A 14,779-nucleotide genomic window follows, 5' to 3' on the forward strand; every position below is an offset into this window, starting at 1 on the left:
TGGTAGTAGAGTCCAGCTGTGTGTAGTTTCAAGTCAGCATAAATCCAGCTGTGAAGGCCTTAGCGGCACCAGGAAGAACGAGGAACATGGCAGACAAATCTGGTACAGACCAGTCCTGGAAGAAAGGGGCTACAAAAAGTTGACACTGCAGTGAAGGTTCACCTTCTATCAGGACAGTGGTCTCTTTCACAAAATATTTGTGTCATACATTTGCCTGGATGAACCACTTCTAAGATAGTTCTGACCATTAATATACCTTAAGAAGAAGATGCAGGAAAGCAGCAGTTGTGATGCGGCTTTGACATTAGCGACTGGTATAAAATCTGCGTCAGACATCTCTCCATGCCATTTCTTTCAATACAATAATGTCAGACTAACTCAGCTTAGCAATATTGTTTTTGCCTGAGTAAATACTTCAAATGCTCGTGCTTTTCAATCCTGCGGCGGCCTGGTTGCTCAAACCATTTGTCACCACTAACTCAACTAGAGCTGGCTTGCCCCTATATAAGTCGGTTGATAAGCAGGTGAAACTATCCTTGCTTGGAGAGTCTGAGGTATAACAGCAATGTTCTTTCTGTGCCGGCTTTGCAGCAGTATTCTTGAACCACTCTGACCATTCAGCCAAGAGCTTCCAACTATGTTGACGGCTACAGAAATTGAACAGTCTTGAATGCACACAAATCGGGTTTCTTGTAGGTTTGCATTGGTGTTATTGAAGACAAACTAGAAAATAATCTGTTCACAGCCAACTTTGGATGAGAAAGACATTTGGGCTGGGATTCCTGTGCCTACTGAGCTGATAATCAGTCCTATAGAACCACTGGCTCAGTTCAGCAGGAACAGGAGTCCAGTCCACTAACAACAGTCCACTACAACTGACGTGCCGGTTCCATCTGGCACGTCCCAAACAAACAGCTGATGCTTCATTCAATTGAACTGTTAAAACTTTCATTTGATGCAATTATCAGGAAATAAGTTTAAGCTTTGTTTAATTATTAATACTTGTTTTTGAAGGAAACCAACTGATCGGTAAACTGTACATCACACACTGGGCCAGGGTTACGCTCCGTGAAAAATAGCACACAGTTTATGGCAGCAATAGATCTGTCAATGGCTTCATATCGGAAGCGCCAAGACTACTTACTACTGACAGAAAAATAGAAAAACCAAGAGAATAGAGTTAATGGCAGCAAAAGAGAAACATTCATACATATTAGTGCCACTAACTGCCATTAAGCCATACATATTAAATCTTCATCATTGATAAATATTTAGACAAATAAGGCTAAGCTTCTAAACTACAGTTTAATGCGTCGTGGCCCAGATTGCTATGGACTCTAAAATTATTTACTGGTCTGGCTCACCTCATGTTGGATATTTGATGACCAAATGTTACGCAATGTTCCAATGTGTGTCTTTTATGTTTTTTGTAGGTTTGCAGAATGTGGACAGAGACAACAAGAGTTTGGCCCGGAGGATGTACGAGGATGCAGCATTCGCTCCGTCTTTCTCTGGGACTCTGCAGGAACACCAGAAGGCTGCCTTTGTGCTCTACAGCCAACTGGAAAGCTCCAGCGTATTCGATTACAATGGGACTACACAAGCTGTTCGTAGCGGAACAGCGTTGTCAGGCAAAATAAAAACCGTCATTCTTCATTGTTTTTGAATGTTAATGGAGGAAAAATGGGGATTTCACAAATAAAAGCTCAGACATGTTTAACACTGTGAGCTTGAGTTGATGTTGTCGTAGGTGTGTTTAGGGATGAGTTCAGTCTGTTTAGTCTTAAATGGTTCTCTGAAGTTTAGACTGGAAATTCTTTAAGGGAAGGTAAATTTCACAGACGTTATTCCTACTTCACTCTTGACTGCAATAAGACTGACCCCAGACAGCTCAGGGCATTTTTCTGTGTTGGTTTAATGAATTTTAGAAAGATAATATTTTTATAGTAAATAAACATTTCCACAGAAATAAATGAGTTGCTTCTTGTGTTTTCTGTTTATCCTAAACTCAAATTCCTTTATCCCAATGTTTTTTATATCACACAGGGGTCTATTAATGAGACCCGTCCTATGTAGGACATAAAACCACTATAAACCAAATTTAAAGAACTTTAGCCAAGTAGGTTCAAAATATCAGAAATAAATTTGGCTAAGTCTAATGTAAGAAATGCAGTGCTGTTTTTTTTAAGTTGCAGAAATCTACTTGTAAATTCTTATCCGAATTTGTGGGACAACTTGAAAATAAAAAAGTTAAAATGCTGCACAACTAGGCAACACCTGCTCCACATAGCAAATTTTCCATCTAGTCCAGACAGACTAGATGGAGTCATAGCTTACTTTCAAAAGCAACCCAAGCTGCTTTGAAAGATGGCATCTTTTTAAACAACAAATAATGAAAACAAACAGAAGCAACTAAATTCAAAATCTGGCATAAGTGAAACTTAAATATTATAACTTTACCCTGTCACTGTTTCTCTTTCTACAAGCACATTGATACAACCCACAAAACCATAGGAAGATCTATTTTTGTCAAAAACTCAGTTCAGAAAATGCTCCAAGATTCTACATACATTTTCTGAGGTGAATGAGTTAGAAACCATATTCATAAATTAACCAAACAAAATATCCTGTGCTTTGACATAAATGCATCTCTTGTCTGAACACATACAGGAAAGTAGATAGATTTGTATCTTTTCTTTTTTCAGGTGTAAGTAAAATAAATCCAATTTCACTGTAAATTTACAAATTAAAACTAGATATCAAGGAAATGTTTACATTCTTCATAGAAATCTGAAATATTAAGTATACATGCATTTCACAATGGGTGCTTACATTTGTGATTTTGTTATAGTAAATGTGATCCTTCCCAATTACAAAGAAATACACAATACACAAATGAGCAGAACTATTTAGTTTATTTATAACATACTTACAATAATCTACTCTCCATGCACCAGTAAAGCACAATCACTGGTACTGTTGGGTATTTCTTGCTGTTGCCTTGCATTCAGCCTGTGCAGTTTGATGGGACTTGTATTTTAGAAATTTAGTGAGCGGGCGAACTCTGACACGTACACGCAGATGCTTCCTAACATGGGCATCTTTCACTGCTCAACAGTGTTTGTGGGACATGTAACTGTCTTACTTGTGTGTTTATAACTGTGCCCTCCACATGTCCTCTAATCTGTGTTGTTTTCAACAGCCTCACGCCACCGTAGGCCAACACAGCAGCATAGCTATGTGTCAGTTTGTGAGGGCGCATCTGGCTTACATTTATTTTTTATTGTGTTGTGAAGTTCCTCGATCCTGAGCTGAACTCTGTCGTTTGCGAAGCTGCCTCGGTCATTCAGTCTGAGACGCAGCGAGCTGAGAACACGTGTTGCTTCGTCCTGCAGACCAGACTGATGCACCACCTGGAGTGACACACACACACACACACACACACAATCAACAAGTTGTCGCCCATGACAGGCTGAAAAGGAAATGATCTGGTCTCATCAAACTACTGCAGGAAAAAAGGTGGTATTTCAATTGACAGAAATAATTCTGAAAACCCACAATTACCTCTTGAGTAACTCAGAAAGCATCTTTTCCCTCTGCCAGCCCCTTCCTTAAGTTACAAGCATGTATTTATGCCTGAATGATTCATAGCTTACTTTCAAGTGGTTTCACAATTAATGAAAAAAAAAAATCTTAAAATAGTTAGGTATAAGGACTGGACGGAAAATGAATTTAAAAAGGAGCCAGTTTCCAAAGGTTTTTGAAAAGCCTCAGGAAATATTGTTAAAAACCAATTTAGGTAATCTGAATAAAGTCTGGCTTCTTGGAAGCAAAATATAACAGAATTTAGGGTGTACTGCAACTATTAAATAACCAAGATGATGGTTAGATTTTATTTTATGCAGATGTTCTTTTTCTTTCATCATTTCAAACTGCTTGGGCAGGAAAGAAGCTGAACCCTAGACCAGTTTCTGATTGAAAAAAGAAGTTCAGCCTAATCTAAGATTGAACCTTATCATCCCCTTGTAATACGTACAAGATAAGATGAAAGGAAAAAAGTATTAGTTCTTTACATCCAAATTATTCAATTAAATTGTCCTTTCTTTAGAAGTTCTTTTATTCCCTTAAGGTCTTTTTTTTACCTACTTGTAAGAACCAAATAATTATTTTTAAACATTTTATGCACTTAATTTCTATTAAGCCTTTTTCTCTTGAAATAAACAATATATGATTCAGTTTTTCTACACAAGACATTTAAATTCTGAATAGGTGCTTTTTTTACAAAGTTAAAGCTGAACAATCAGGACAGCCTATGTAAAGGACATAAAGAAAAACAGAAAAAAAAATATATTTTTTGTGATTGCGAATGTTTTCTTGGGTTCTGTACCAAATGTTTATTAAAGAAAAAAGAGGATGTGACAAAGAGTAATAGTAATCAATAAACTGCTAGAAATCACATTACTGAGAGTATAAACAGTGTGCAAATCAAGTGTTTTCATAACATGTTTTTATCAGTACTCCTAAACATTCAGCTATGTTGTTCCCAACTACCAAACTTGTTCATCATATTAACAGAGGATCTTTTAATAGACTGCATTGCTTAGTTTTCTTCTGCTTGGGGAATTTAGGCCTCCTACTGCTCATCTGTTAAAGTTACTGAACATTTCATTGCAAAAATCAACTAGTTGATTGTTACTTTTTTGTATTCCACGCATCCCACAGGGATGCGTGGAATACAAAGGAGAAAGACATATACAGTGCCTTGCATAAGTATTCATAAGCTTCAGATGCCTGATACCACCACAAAGCCTGATGTATTTTATAGAAATTGTAAATGATGAACCAACCAGAAGTGAGTAATTCTTAAGTTAATTTTTATACATAAGAAAACTGAAATGTGTGGCATGGTTTTCCCCACTCTTTTGTCTTGATTTACACCATGCCGCCGTTTAAGTCTAAGTTTTCCAGCTGGAGGGTAAATTTCCAATCTCACTGCAAGTCTCCTGCAGCCTACAGCATGTCATTCTGGAGATGGTCTTAGAGTGATTTTGTAATTTTTTTCAGAACATTCAGCTTTGGTCTCATCTGACCACAGCACCATGTTTACATGGTTTGCTGTGTCCTGTACATGGCTTCTTCTTTGCTCTTCCATAATAGCCTGTTTTCTGGAGTGTATGACTAGTATTTGTTTAATCTCACACTTGAGCTGAAGCTCCTCAAAGTTACGATGGATGTCTAGGCAGTTTCTCTAAAATATGTTCTCCTTACTCACCCTGTTAATTTAGCAAGAGAGAAAGCGATGGTCTTTCCAGTTTTGAATGATGGATTGAATAATCCTCTGTCAGCCTGCCTGTCTTGAACTTTTTCGCAACTTTATCCCTGACCTGCCTGGTGTGTTTCTTGGTCTTCATGATGTGGTTTGTTCTTTAAAGTTGAAACAAACAATTCTCTGAGGCCTTCAGTGACCAGCTTGATCACATTCTGGATATTATTTAAATGATATTAGAGTAAGTAACTAAGTAAAACTAAAAAGTCAGCTCGAAAAAAATTCTTGCTTCCAGCACAGTCTGGGCTTTCTACCCTTGACTCGGATTGTCTCCGGTCAATATTAACTGGGCCAATCAGCGAACAGTAAAGAGAAGTTGTAAACGATGATGTCGATTTTCTGCACTGTTTTAGAATTGTTGTCTGCCTGTAGTTTTACCAACGGCAGTGGAGGAAGTGATGAAAGCCATTCAGTCCTTGTTGGAAACCCTTCCAAATATTGAATTAACATTAACAGCCACCTTGTTCGGATCAGCACTTCTCTCTTTGCAGAGGAGAACTTTAGTAATTGGGTAAAATTTAAAACTTCAACACAGTCCATGCCTCCAAGAAGCATTTGTTTCTCAACAGCCGAGAGCCCAGACCCTCTATACGAAGTAATGTGTAGTACGAGGGGCTGGTCTTTACCAGGCTACAGTAAAAACAGGTTGAATATTAAACTAGTCATTATCACCAGACTTATTTAGTTGAAATCAGGCCTGAAAACCATGTATTTTGATTTCTTGCATAATTAGGGGCTTCTTTGTGTTGGTCTATCATATGAAATCCCAACAAAATACACTAGATTTTGTGGTAACAGGACAAATGTGATGCGCTATGAAGAGGTTTAAGGGAAGATAATTTACTCACCTTCTGTGTAATCTCTGCTGATATGCTCTGTGGAAGTTGACCAAAAGTAGCAAAGTTAACCAAAAGGTTAAGGGTCAACGACGGGGCAAGGGACGGCTGCTGAGGTTTCGGTGCCAGTAGACTGATAAAAGACTGCAGGTGGTCAGCAGGAAGAAGATGAGCTACAATGGAGAAAAGACTGTACAGGTGGTCCCACGCTGCTTTGGCCTGGACCTGGGGACAGAAAGGTCATGTGACTCACTGTGACCTTCCTGCAAACAAAGATCAACACACTTATTATTTAGAAGAGATACAGAAGGCAAGCCTAATGCGAGATGAGCGTGTCATCGTAAGGGGTGGTGAGTCTCCGATGGTTATGAGAAGAGGCGGACAAACAGGAGACACGGAGACAAACCTCAGGCCAGCTGGCCAGACGCTCACTGAGAAATCAATACTGCATTCCCCTTTTCACCCAGCTCCCCTCGCTCATCTGCACCACCTTCTCTTCAGCTCTCCACTACCTCTCACATGAGAGAGGGGAGGGAGGGTGGTGTTGTCATCCATTATTTATTCTTTAATGTATCTCCCTTCTCTGTGTTGGCTCTTTGGCTTTCAGCAACACCACACCTGTCTGCAGGAAAATAACAGACCTTCCACACCGTTGCCTGGTTGAGTTATGATGCTGTGCCGACTTGATGAGATTTTATCCACACTGTGTCCACTCAGCTCACAAAACAAATGTCAGCACCTTATAAGTCTGTTCTTCGCAATTTAGCTCCAGCAGAGCAACATAACACAACTGAAGTTTACAGCACCTCGTAACTCCTCAGACAGGCGAAAACAGACGTCTGCATCACATTTCAAAACACTTTCATCTAGTCAGTGACAATTGGAAGCAAACAGATGCGCAAAAAGGACAATATCATACAGGAATACAGCAGCCTGCAAAAGTATTCATACGCCTTAAAATTTTCACTTTACAACTCAACCTTCAATGCATTCTGAGATTTAAGGCAATTGACCAACAAAATAAGAAAATGATTGCAAAGTGGAAATAAATAGCTCAATCTCAGTCAGATTATATTGAGAGTGTGTGAGCAGTCATATTTAAGGACTGCCACAAGTTGGCAGGTAGCCCAAAAGGTCATCGATGGTCTCGATTTGACTGACTGATTTAACTTCCTTGGTGATGGTAAAAAAAATAAAAGCAACATTAGCATTCCATCACAGAATATAAAAACACCTGAAGTACAAGAGGTTTCTTTCACTATGGTTGTCCAGATACAAAAATCCTCCAAAAACAAGAATAAAACCAATAAGTTAGGTAAAAAATAATAAATATTATAAAAATTAAATCAAAACCTGCTGGAGATAGGCACCAGCACCCCTCGTGATCACACAAGGGATAAGAATATTGGACAATGGGTGGATGATGTGAAATCAAAATTATATATAAAATTATATACCCTAAACCTAACCCCCCAAATTAAAAAAGTGGTTAAAAAACACTTCATAATTAAGAGTTATTTTGTATTAGTTTATCACATAAAATATATTGAAATCTGTGGTTGTGAAGAAAATATTTGGCAAGGTACTGCAAACGCCACTTATGAGAAAAACTCTCACCAGCTGTGAAGCTCTGTGGTGCCACCTGTTGGTGGGGTGATGATAAAAGGTCAGTAACCAGAGAAGGGGACCACAGTCTTCGGGACCTGATGTGACCAGCAGCTGGACCACCATCTGCACCCAGTAGCCACACTGAACCAGCAGGAACCACGCCTCAAAGACTTTATGGTTCCCTCTGTAGGACAGGAGGAAGAGGAGCGATCACAGGTTAACAGGTAATTAAATCTTTCATGAAAATTTGGGTAAAAATAGTTTGATGGTAGAAATCACCCGTAATTATTTAAATGTAAAAGTCATCAGCAATCTCTACTTATTTTCTCCTTGTCAAGATGAAAATTGTGAAGAGTGAAAACATTTCTCCTTTTTGAAATAAATGAGTAAGCAGGGTGCTATGTCTGTGTAAAAACATAGATTATTAGTGAAATTGGAACACAGTGCAATGCAAACAGAGCAGTAAACAGCTCATTTATAGAAGTGGTTTGGGTGGTCTGGTTTAATTCTTTTAACACCCTGGCACTGAGCCCACCCAAGTCTCAGTTTTTACACTATGCTATGCATCTCCCGCTTTCATAAAAAACCCACTGTGAAGTCATCATTTTTACCCCAATAGTTTTCACACAACCTCATGAACTAAAGCTAAGATAAAACTTAATAGCAATTAATCTGATTAGTCTGAAGCTATTAAGTCATATTAGTTTCATAAATTAATGACAATTTTAAGTGTTTCCTAGCAGCAGAAATAAACCCAACTTCCAAAGAAGTTGGGTTTATTTTTTTTTTTTTTTTAAAGGGGTCGACTGACATGTTGTTCAATGGACAGCTGATCAAATACAAGACACTATGCTGTATTTATACATCCATCCATTTTCTGTACACTCTTCTCCCTAGTGGGGTTAGGAGGGGTTGCTGGTGCCGATTTCCAGCTAACGTTTTGGGCGAGAGGCAGAGCACACCCTGGACAGGTCACCAGTCTGCAGGGCAACACAGAGACAGACAGGACAAACAACCATGCACATACACACACACTCACTCTCACCAGCTGTGATTAACCTAACAGTCATGTTTTTGGACTGTGGGAGGAAGCTGGAGTACCCGGAGAGAGCCGGAAATACGCAAACTCCATGCAGAAAGAGCCTGGGCTGGGAATCAAACCCAGGACCTTCTTGCTGCAAAGCAACAGTGCTACCAACTGCGCCACGGTGCAGCCCCCATGCTGCATTTATTTTAACATATTTTAAATATTATTTAATATAAGAACATGTGTATATTCTAAAGTTTGGTAGTGCAGCACACAAAGTGAATGGCATGGTAAAGAAAAAGTACTGTGAACAAATCTGTGTCAACTTCACTTCAAATCAACAGTTAAATGATTAAAACTTTGATACAGTTATGTGTCCCAACTAGAAAGTCAACTCAAACTAATCAGAATCAGCTTTAGAACAGATACCGCAAGCTAATACATAACAATTTTGAGGTGGCTTTCCTTAACCTCAGCCTAAATTAAGTAACTCATAAAAAAAGAAGAGTTCAAGTTAAAAAATCTGAAATGTATGACATTCAAGCCTTTGACATTAATTTTGCAGTAAACAGTATAATTTTTCTTAATCTAAAATCTAAAAATAAACACAAAAAGGGATCCAAGCAAAAAATAAATGAATAAGTAAATAAATAAATAAATAATTAATTAAAGCCACCTCCATTGCAACTATCTTCCTGCCATGCACATATATTCTATGACAATAACCTCCTGCTTTGTTCACTGCAACAGACATATTCTCTGTCATGGTTAGCACAGGCAGTGCAATTCAAATTGCTGAAACAACATTTTGTTCAACAAGCACAGGGATGGGTCAGTGTCCTAACTCTGAAATAAACCTGATAAACTTCAAAAAGAGAAAAGTCTCTTCAGTCATATTAGTGTCCTGAATATGTATGATGACTTTTAAAAAGAGGAAATCATTTAGAGAGCTGGAGTGGATATAAAAAATGTGAAAATTATGGACTGCTGTGACAAAAATAGATTGCAAACAATTTGGAAATTAAGAATGCTGCAGCAGACTACACCGAGCTGCACAGCTGTAACACTGAAGGCAATAGGAAGACTGAGGAGTAAAGATGATTCTCACATTTCCTCTAATACCATCATTTCTCTCCTCATCCTCCCTTCCACTTGGCTTCAGCATACCAACAGTCCTCTGCAGGGCCTTGGCAGCAGCAAGGCACTATTTACCACCGCTGGCTCGCTTAGAGACTTTTGAAAGGAGCTTCAGATTTGAGCGGCGGCGGGATAATAGGCCCTGTTCAAAAACCGCATCCTGAGGGTATCAAGTCACCCGTCTCCATCTTTACGACATCATCTGTTTTTCTTTTTGTTTTGTTTTTTTGTGCATATTTTTCAACCCAATCTTCCTTTTTTTTAAAAAAATGAGTTCATTCAAGACAACTGTACATGTTTTCTTTTTTCCATAGCGATGTTATTTAATGTGTGCACCTTCTCCCTGCTTTCTGCTTGTCCTGAACTACTTCTCTCACTATTTATTGGACCTCATAACGTCTCTTTTTTCCAATGTGCTCTTTTCCCCCCCAAAGCTGATGGCCTCTAATGAATGCTTGGAGAAGCCACACTGTGCTCCAGGACCGCGCTGCTATGATGCAACGGGAAATTACTGACTAACCACCATCTCAATGGCAACTAATGGAAATGGGAACACCATGCTGAACAGGATTCCAACATGTCGCTGGAAGCAGATGCACATTAGCACATTTCGCTGTCGAGTCTCTCTTTCTCACCTGATATTGCTACTATCTGAGTCTTCCTCATCTTCTTCCTCCTCAGTCAGTCTCTGTAATGAGCTGCTGACCCATATCAGGTGGTTTTTCAAACTCTCCTGAGGCATCTCTGGAAAAAAAAAAACTTACGTTAAATCAATGTAATTGGTATTTGTGTTTTTAAAAAAGGGCAAAAATACGTCTAACAAAATGTTACTCTAAGATCACGACTAGTGTGAATGCTCTACTTTTATGCCAGTACACTTTGTGCCACTTGACTACTTCTGCATACTATGTACTATTTCAACCTTTCAACTATTACCTTATTCTGATCATTCAGACTATGTATTTTGGTACTGACATCTTCTACGGTTTATGAAATATTCAGCTTTTTCCAATCATTTTCAGCCTGTTTGAAGTGCCCAGAACATCCCATAATTTCTTTTAAAAAATCTGCTATAACCTTATTCTATCCCTAATTCCTACCCTCCTTCCACATGTCAGTACAACCCTAAATTCATCCCTTTCTCCAAAGCTAATTCAAACCCTCCTTCCAACCCTGCTTAGTTTTGTAAACAGTGTTCTGCACATATTTCTAATAGTCTTTGGCTGGGATTTTTGCATTGACTGAAAGTTTTCCCTTCTCTTCTACAGTTTTCTTTATTTGCATTTTGCAGGCTTTTGTCTTAGTCTGCTGCTGCTTCTTCCCATTTCTTACATTTTGGCACATCCTCTGCAGTTGACTTCAAATGCTTCTGTAATTTTCACTTAAAATATTCAGCTTACAGCCCTCACATTGCATTTTGAAAGGAAATGCAATTTTTTCTAGTCTTAATTACAATTTATACATCTTTTGTAGCCCACCTCTGAGTAAAAAAATGAAGCTAATGCTTCTTACCACGATCTAGTGAAAGGAATTGCTATTGAACATTTTAAAGACAATAAACATAACTACAACACAACCTGCAATTTGTTTACAGATTGAAAATGGACAAAATAGCAAGGGCTTGCTAATAAATGGGAGTATAAAGTGGCAAAGGACTAATTAATGCTATTTTCCTTGTTTTTAAGTTGCATCTCTTTCATTGTTGTGAGTAAATTACTTATATTGCTGCTTTCATAGTGAAAATTCACAAAGTAGTTTACAAAGACTGAGCAAAAGAAAAGAAAACAAGGCTAAAATGACAAAACAAAACAAAAGAAATTAAAAGTGAAGCTGATGCTTCTTCCCACGGTCTAGTGAAAGGAATTGTTATTGAACATATCTAAGAAGACTCTAAATTCAAGGATACTTGAATCGAATGTCTTCAGCTTGTTTTGTTGTTTCATAGTTTTTGCTGTTGTTATTATAAAGAAGAAAAGAAAACAGCTATCAAGTTGTTTTGATGACCAGTGTAGAGTTAGGAACTGCATTTTGGGAAAATACTTTTCCTATAACAAGGACATCTTCCTACGACAAGACAACATTTCAGCTCGACAAACAAACTAACAAATATCTGAAGGTCCCCTTGGGCTAACTATTAAGAATGCAATGCTATTTGTGTATTTATGACTTACACAGAATCCATGAAACTTGTATCTTTCACCTTTTTACAATATCATTACTATTCAGTCCCTAGTGAAATATTACTTTTCACCACAAACACACACACCCGCACACACACAGAGTAATAATTAACTGTGATTTCTGGCAGGGCTTCAGTGTGTCCCTAAATGGCTCCATTCATGTAAATAATTCTTGCCTGTGGGCCAGTCTGGGCATACACTGATAAGCAGCATTCCTGCACTCACCTACTCTGCATCTCTTCAACCGTACACATTCCCCCACATAGAGCTTTTTAAAACTCCAACACTTACTCAATGCAGTTAAGCCTCTTTGTGTAACTATGATCAAGCCCAAGAGCTGGCAAAGCAAATGACTAAACCTGTGTTCGAAGTTGGAGAAGTAATGACACCTCACATCATAGTAACTTGAATATCTGACAAAAATAGTTACAGCATAAGTATGTTACATATAACGACACCAACTTGCTCATTCATTCTGTTGAAGAAAAACTGTTTACGCACTGCTAAATAACACTTCATTACACTATTACTCACACTGGAGAGTTTTGTGCATTTTTCCCAGGAGTTAAGGCAGACAAACTCAGTGAAGATGTATGAGCACACTGACCTGAAGGCATGGTAAAGAGAGGAATCAGAAGACTTGGAGGGGACTGTGGGAAGAAGGCTTTTAAAGATGCAGATGTCTGAAAGAGAGGAACGAATTTTAACTCAATAGCGAAGATAAGACTTCACGTCATTTTCTGCACCCTTCAAATGACATCCTGAAAAGTACGGAGATAATGTTGGAGCAATTGTGTAATGTGACATGTAATACGAGACATTTGGAGGAACATGACAGCAACTGAAACAGAGGTCCATACAAACACCATAACTCTTCCATCAGCTCTGATTGCTCCGACCGCAAATATCAATATTAAAAATCAAGGCTTTTCCACGTACACATTTTTAGATTTTTTTGTATACGTTTAATCAAATTATAGAAATTTATTTTGAAAATGCACATAACGCATTGTATTTGGACAGCTGCAGTCTATCCTCGTAGTCCATGGAATCTCTAATATTAATCAATCGCCTCTGATATTTTTAATAGAGACAATCTTGTGTAAACTCAACATATCTTTAAAAAATACATGTATCTTTTTAATAAAAAATAAAACATTTTCTACCAAACTGCTGTGTGTGTAAAGTAAAGTCACTTGCTGCAGTTGGTCATTGAGAGTTTCATACATTTCTGTAGCTTTCAGCATCTATGCACCACAAATTTGGAACAAACTTCCAGAAAACTGTAAAACAGCTGAAACACTGACTTCTTTTAAATCTCAACTAAAAACCCACCTGTTTAGAATTGTATTTGAAATGTAATCAATTACAAATTTATTGATGTAACTTGACTTAATGATTGATTCTATATTGCATTGTGATTCTGTGTTTGTAATGATGTAAAGCATTTTGAAATGTCTTGCTGCTGAAATGTGCTATACAAATAAAATTTGATTGATTGATTGATTGATTTCTGCGTGCTATGGATAATTTCTTTTTCGCTCTTGATTAAGCCAGGTTTTAAAGTTGCCACAGGCTAAATGAACTAAAGTATGGAGGTACTTCAAGTCAGACAACAATGAATGGAGGTTTGAATGTCCTATAAGTCTTGGATGCAAACCACAGCAGGACAAGGGCCATGCATGAGTATTTGAAGAGGCGACGCCCAGGGATTACTGATGATGAGCTGACAAAAAAGACAAAACTACCATTAGAGCTTCTGAAGCTGCTGAATGTTCTCTGTGAAGTTAGATGCATTGTCTGATGTTGAGAAGCACGCTGGATTGATTAACGCTGTGCCAACATGTTAATGTCTAGCCGATGGAATCAGTGGCCTGAATCGCCACACCTTATAAAGCTTCTCATTGGCCGTTGCATCTTCGAGACACTGAGCGACTTTGCTTTGTTTGATGTTCTCAACCACCTTCCTAAGAAACGCTGGACTGTTGTTCTCATTCTTGGTCATCAGGACTTCCAACATGAACCACAGACACTCGTGGTTTTGTGAAATGAGGGTCGTGGGCCAACAAGTGGATCATAAATGCGACCTCGTACTCAGGAAGAAGAGAGACCAGCTTTTCCTGAGCGAGGGGGTTCTGTTTGATGTATTCCCTGCGGACGGAGATGTTTTTGAGCAGGCACTGTCGGACGTTAAATGTCTAAAATATTGTCATATCTAAAACAAATCAAATGTAAACTGAGCAAACTCAAATATAACACATACCCTTGATGGAGACAAGTCATTTGGAAGTTCTGTGGAAATATACCTTATAAATATTAATGATTAATTATCTTAATCATTATATGTAAATTAAAAAGTGTGAGAGAAATAGATTCTTTTTCATTTGGGGTTGTAAATGGAGACCTTTTTTTATTTCCAGTTCAGTCTTATCATATTTGACGTAGTGAACACTCACTGGATTTTTTAGTTGTAAAAAATCAGAGCAACCAGGTATTTGTTTTAGATTTTGCCATATTGGAGATGAAATTATTTCATACTTTAAAGTCCAGATCTTTAGTTACCTTTGTTTTATATAGTGCAATTAATTGTGAAAGCCTACTTTTAAAAGTTTTGTTGAAAAAAATACTATTGAGGCTATAAAAAGTAATAAAAAAAACTCATTAG

General features: G+C 38.0%; 2 protein-coding genes across 6 annotated transcripts in view; one reads left to right on the plus strand and one right to left on the minus strand.

The window, feature by feature from the left end:
* The window catches only part of aopep (aminopeptidase O (putative)), a 94,656-nt gene extending 92,683 nt beyond the window's left edge, over window positions 1-1,973 (plus strand). For all 4 annotated transcript variants that reach the window (XM_028033892.1, XM_028033890.1, XM_028033891.1 and 1 more), the window contains one exon: window positions 1,434-1,973. The gene's annotated coding sequence lies outside the window, so the exon portion shown is untranslated. The remainder of the gene's footprint in view (window positions 1-1,433) is intronic.
* Window positions 1,974-2,899: 926 nt separating this feature from the next.
* Window positions 2,900-14,779, minus strand: part of fancc (FA complementation group C) — a 36,009-nt gene continuing 24,129 nt past the window's right edge. For both annotated transcript variants that reach the window (XM_028033898.1, XM_028033897.1), the window contains 5 exons: window positions 12,722-12,797; window positions 10,570-10,678; window positions 7,780-7,954; window positions 6,175-6,387; window positions 2,900-3,413 (listed from right to left, as the gene is read on the minus strand). In XM_028033898.1, the coding sequence (XP_027889699.1) occupies window positions 3,237-3,413; window positions 6,175-6,387; window positions 7,780-7,954; window positions 10,570-10,678; window positions 12,722-12,797 (750 nt within the window). In that variant the 3' untranslated portion in view covers window positions 2,900-3,236. The remainder of the gene's footprint in view (window positions 3,414-6,174; window positions 6,388-7,779; window positions 7,955-10,569; window positions 10,679-12,721; window positions 12,798-14,779) is intronic.

The sequence above is a fragment of the Xiphophorus couchianus genome, chromosome 12 (assembly GCF_001444195.1).
Source record: "Xiphophorus couchianus chromosome 12, X_couchianus-1.0, whole genome shotgun sequence".
NCBI lineage: Eukaryota > Metazoa > Chordata > Actinopteri > Cyprinodontiformes > Poeciliidae > Xiphophorus > Xiphophorus couchianus.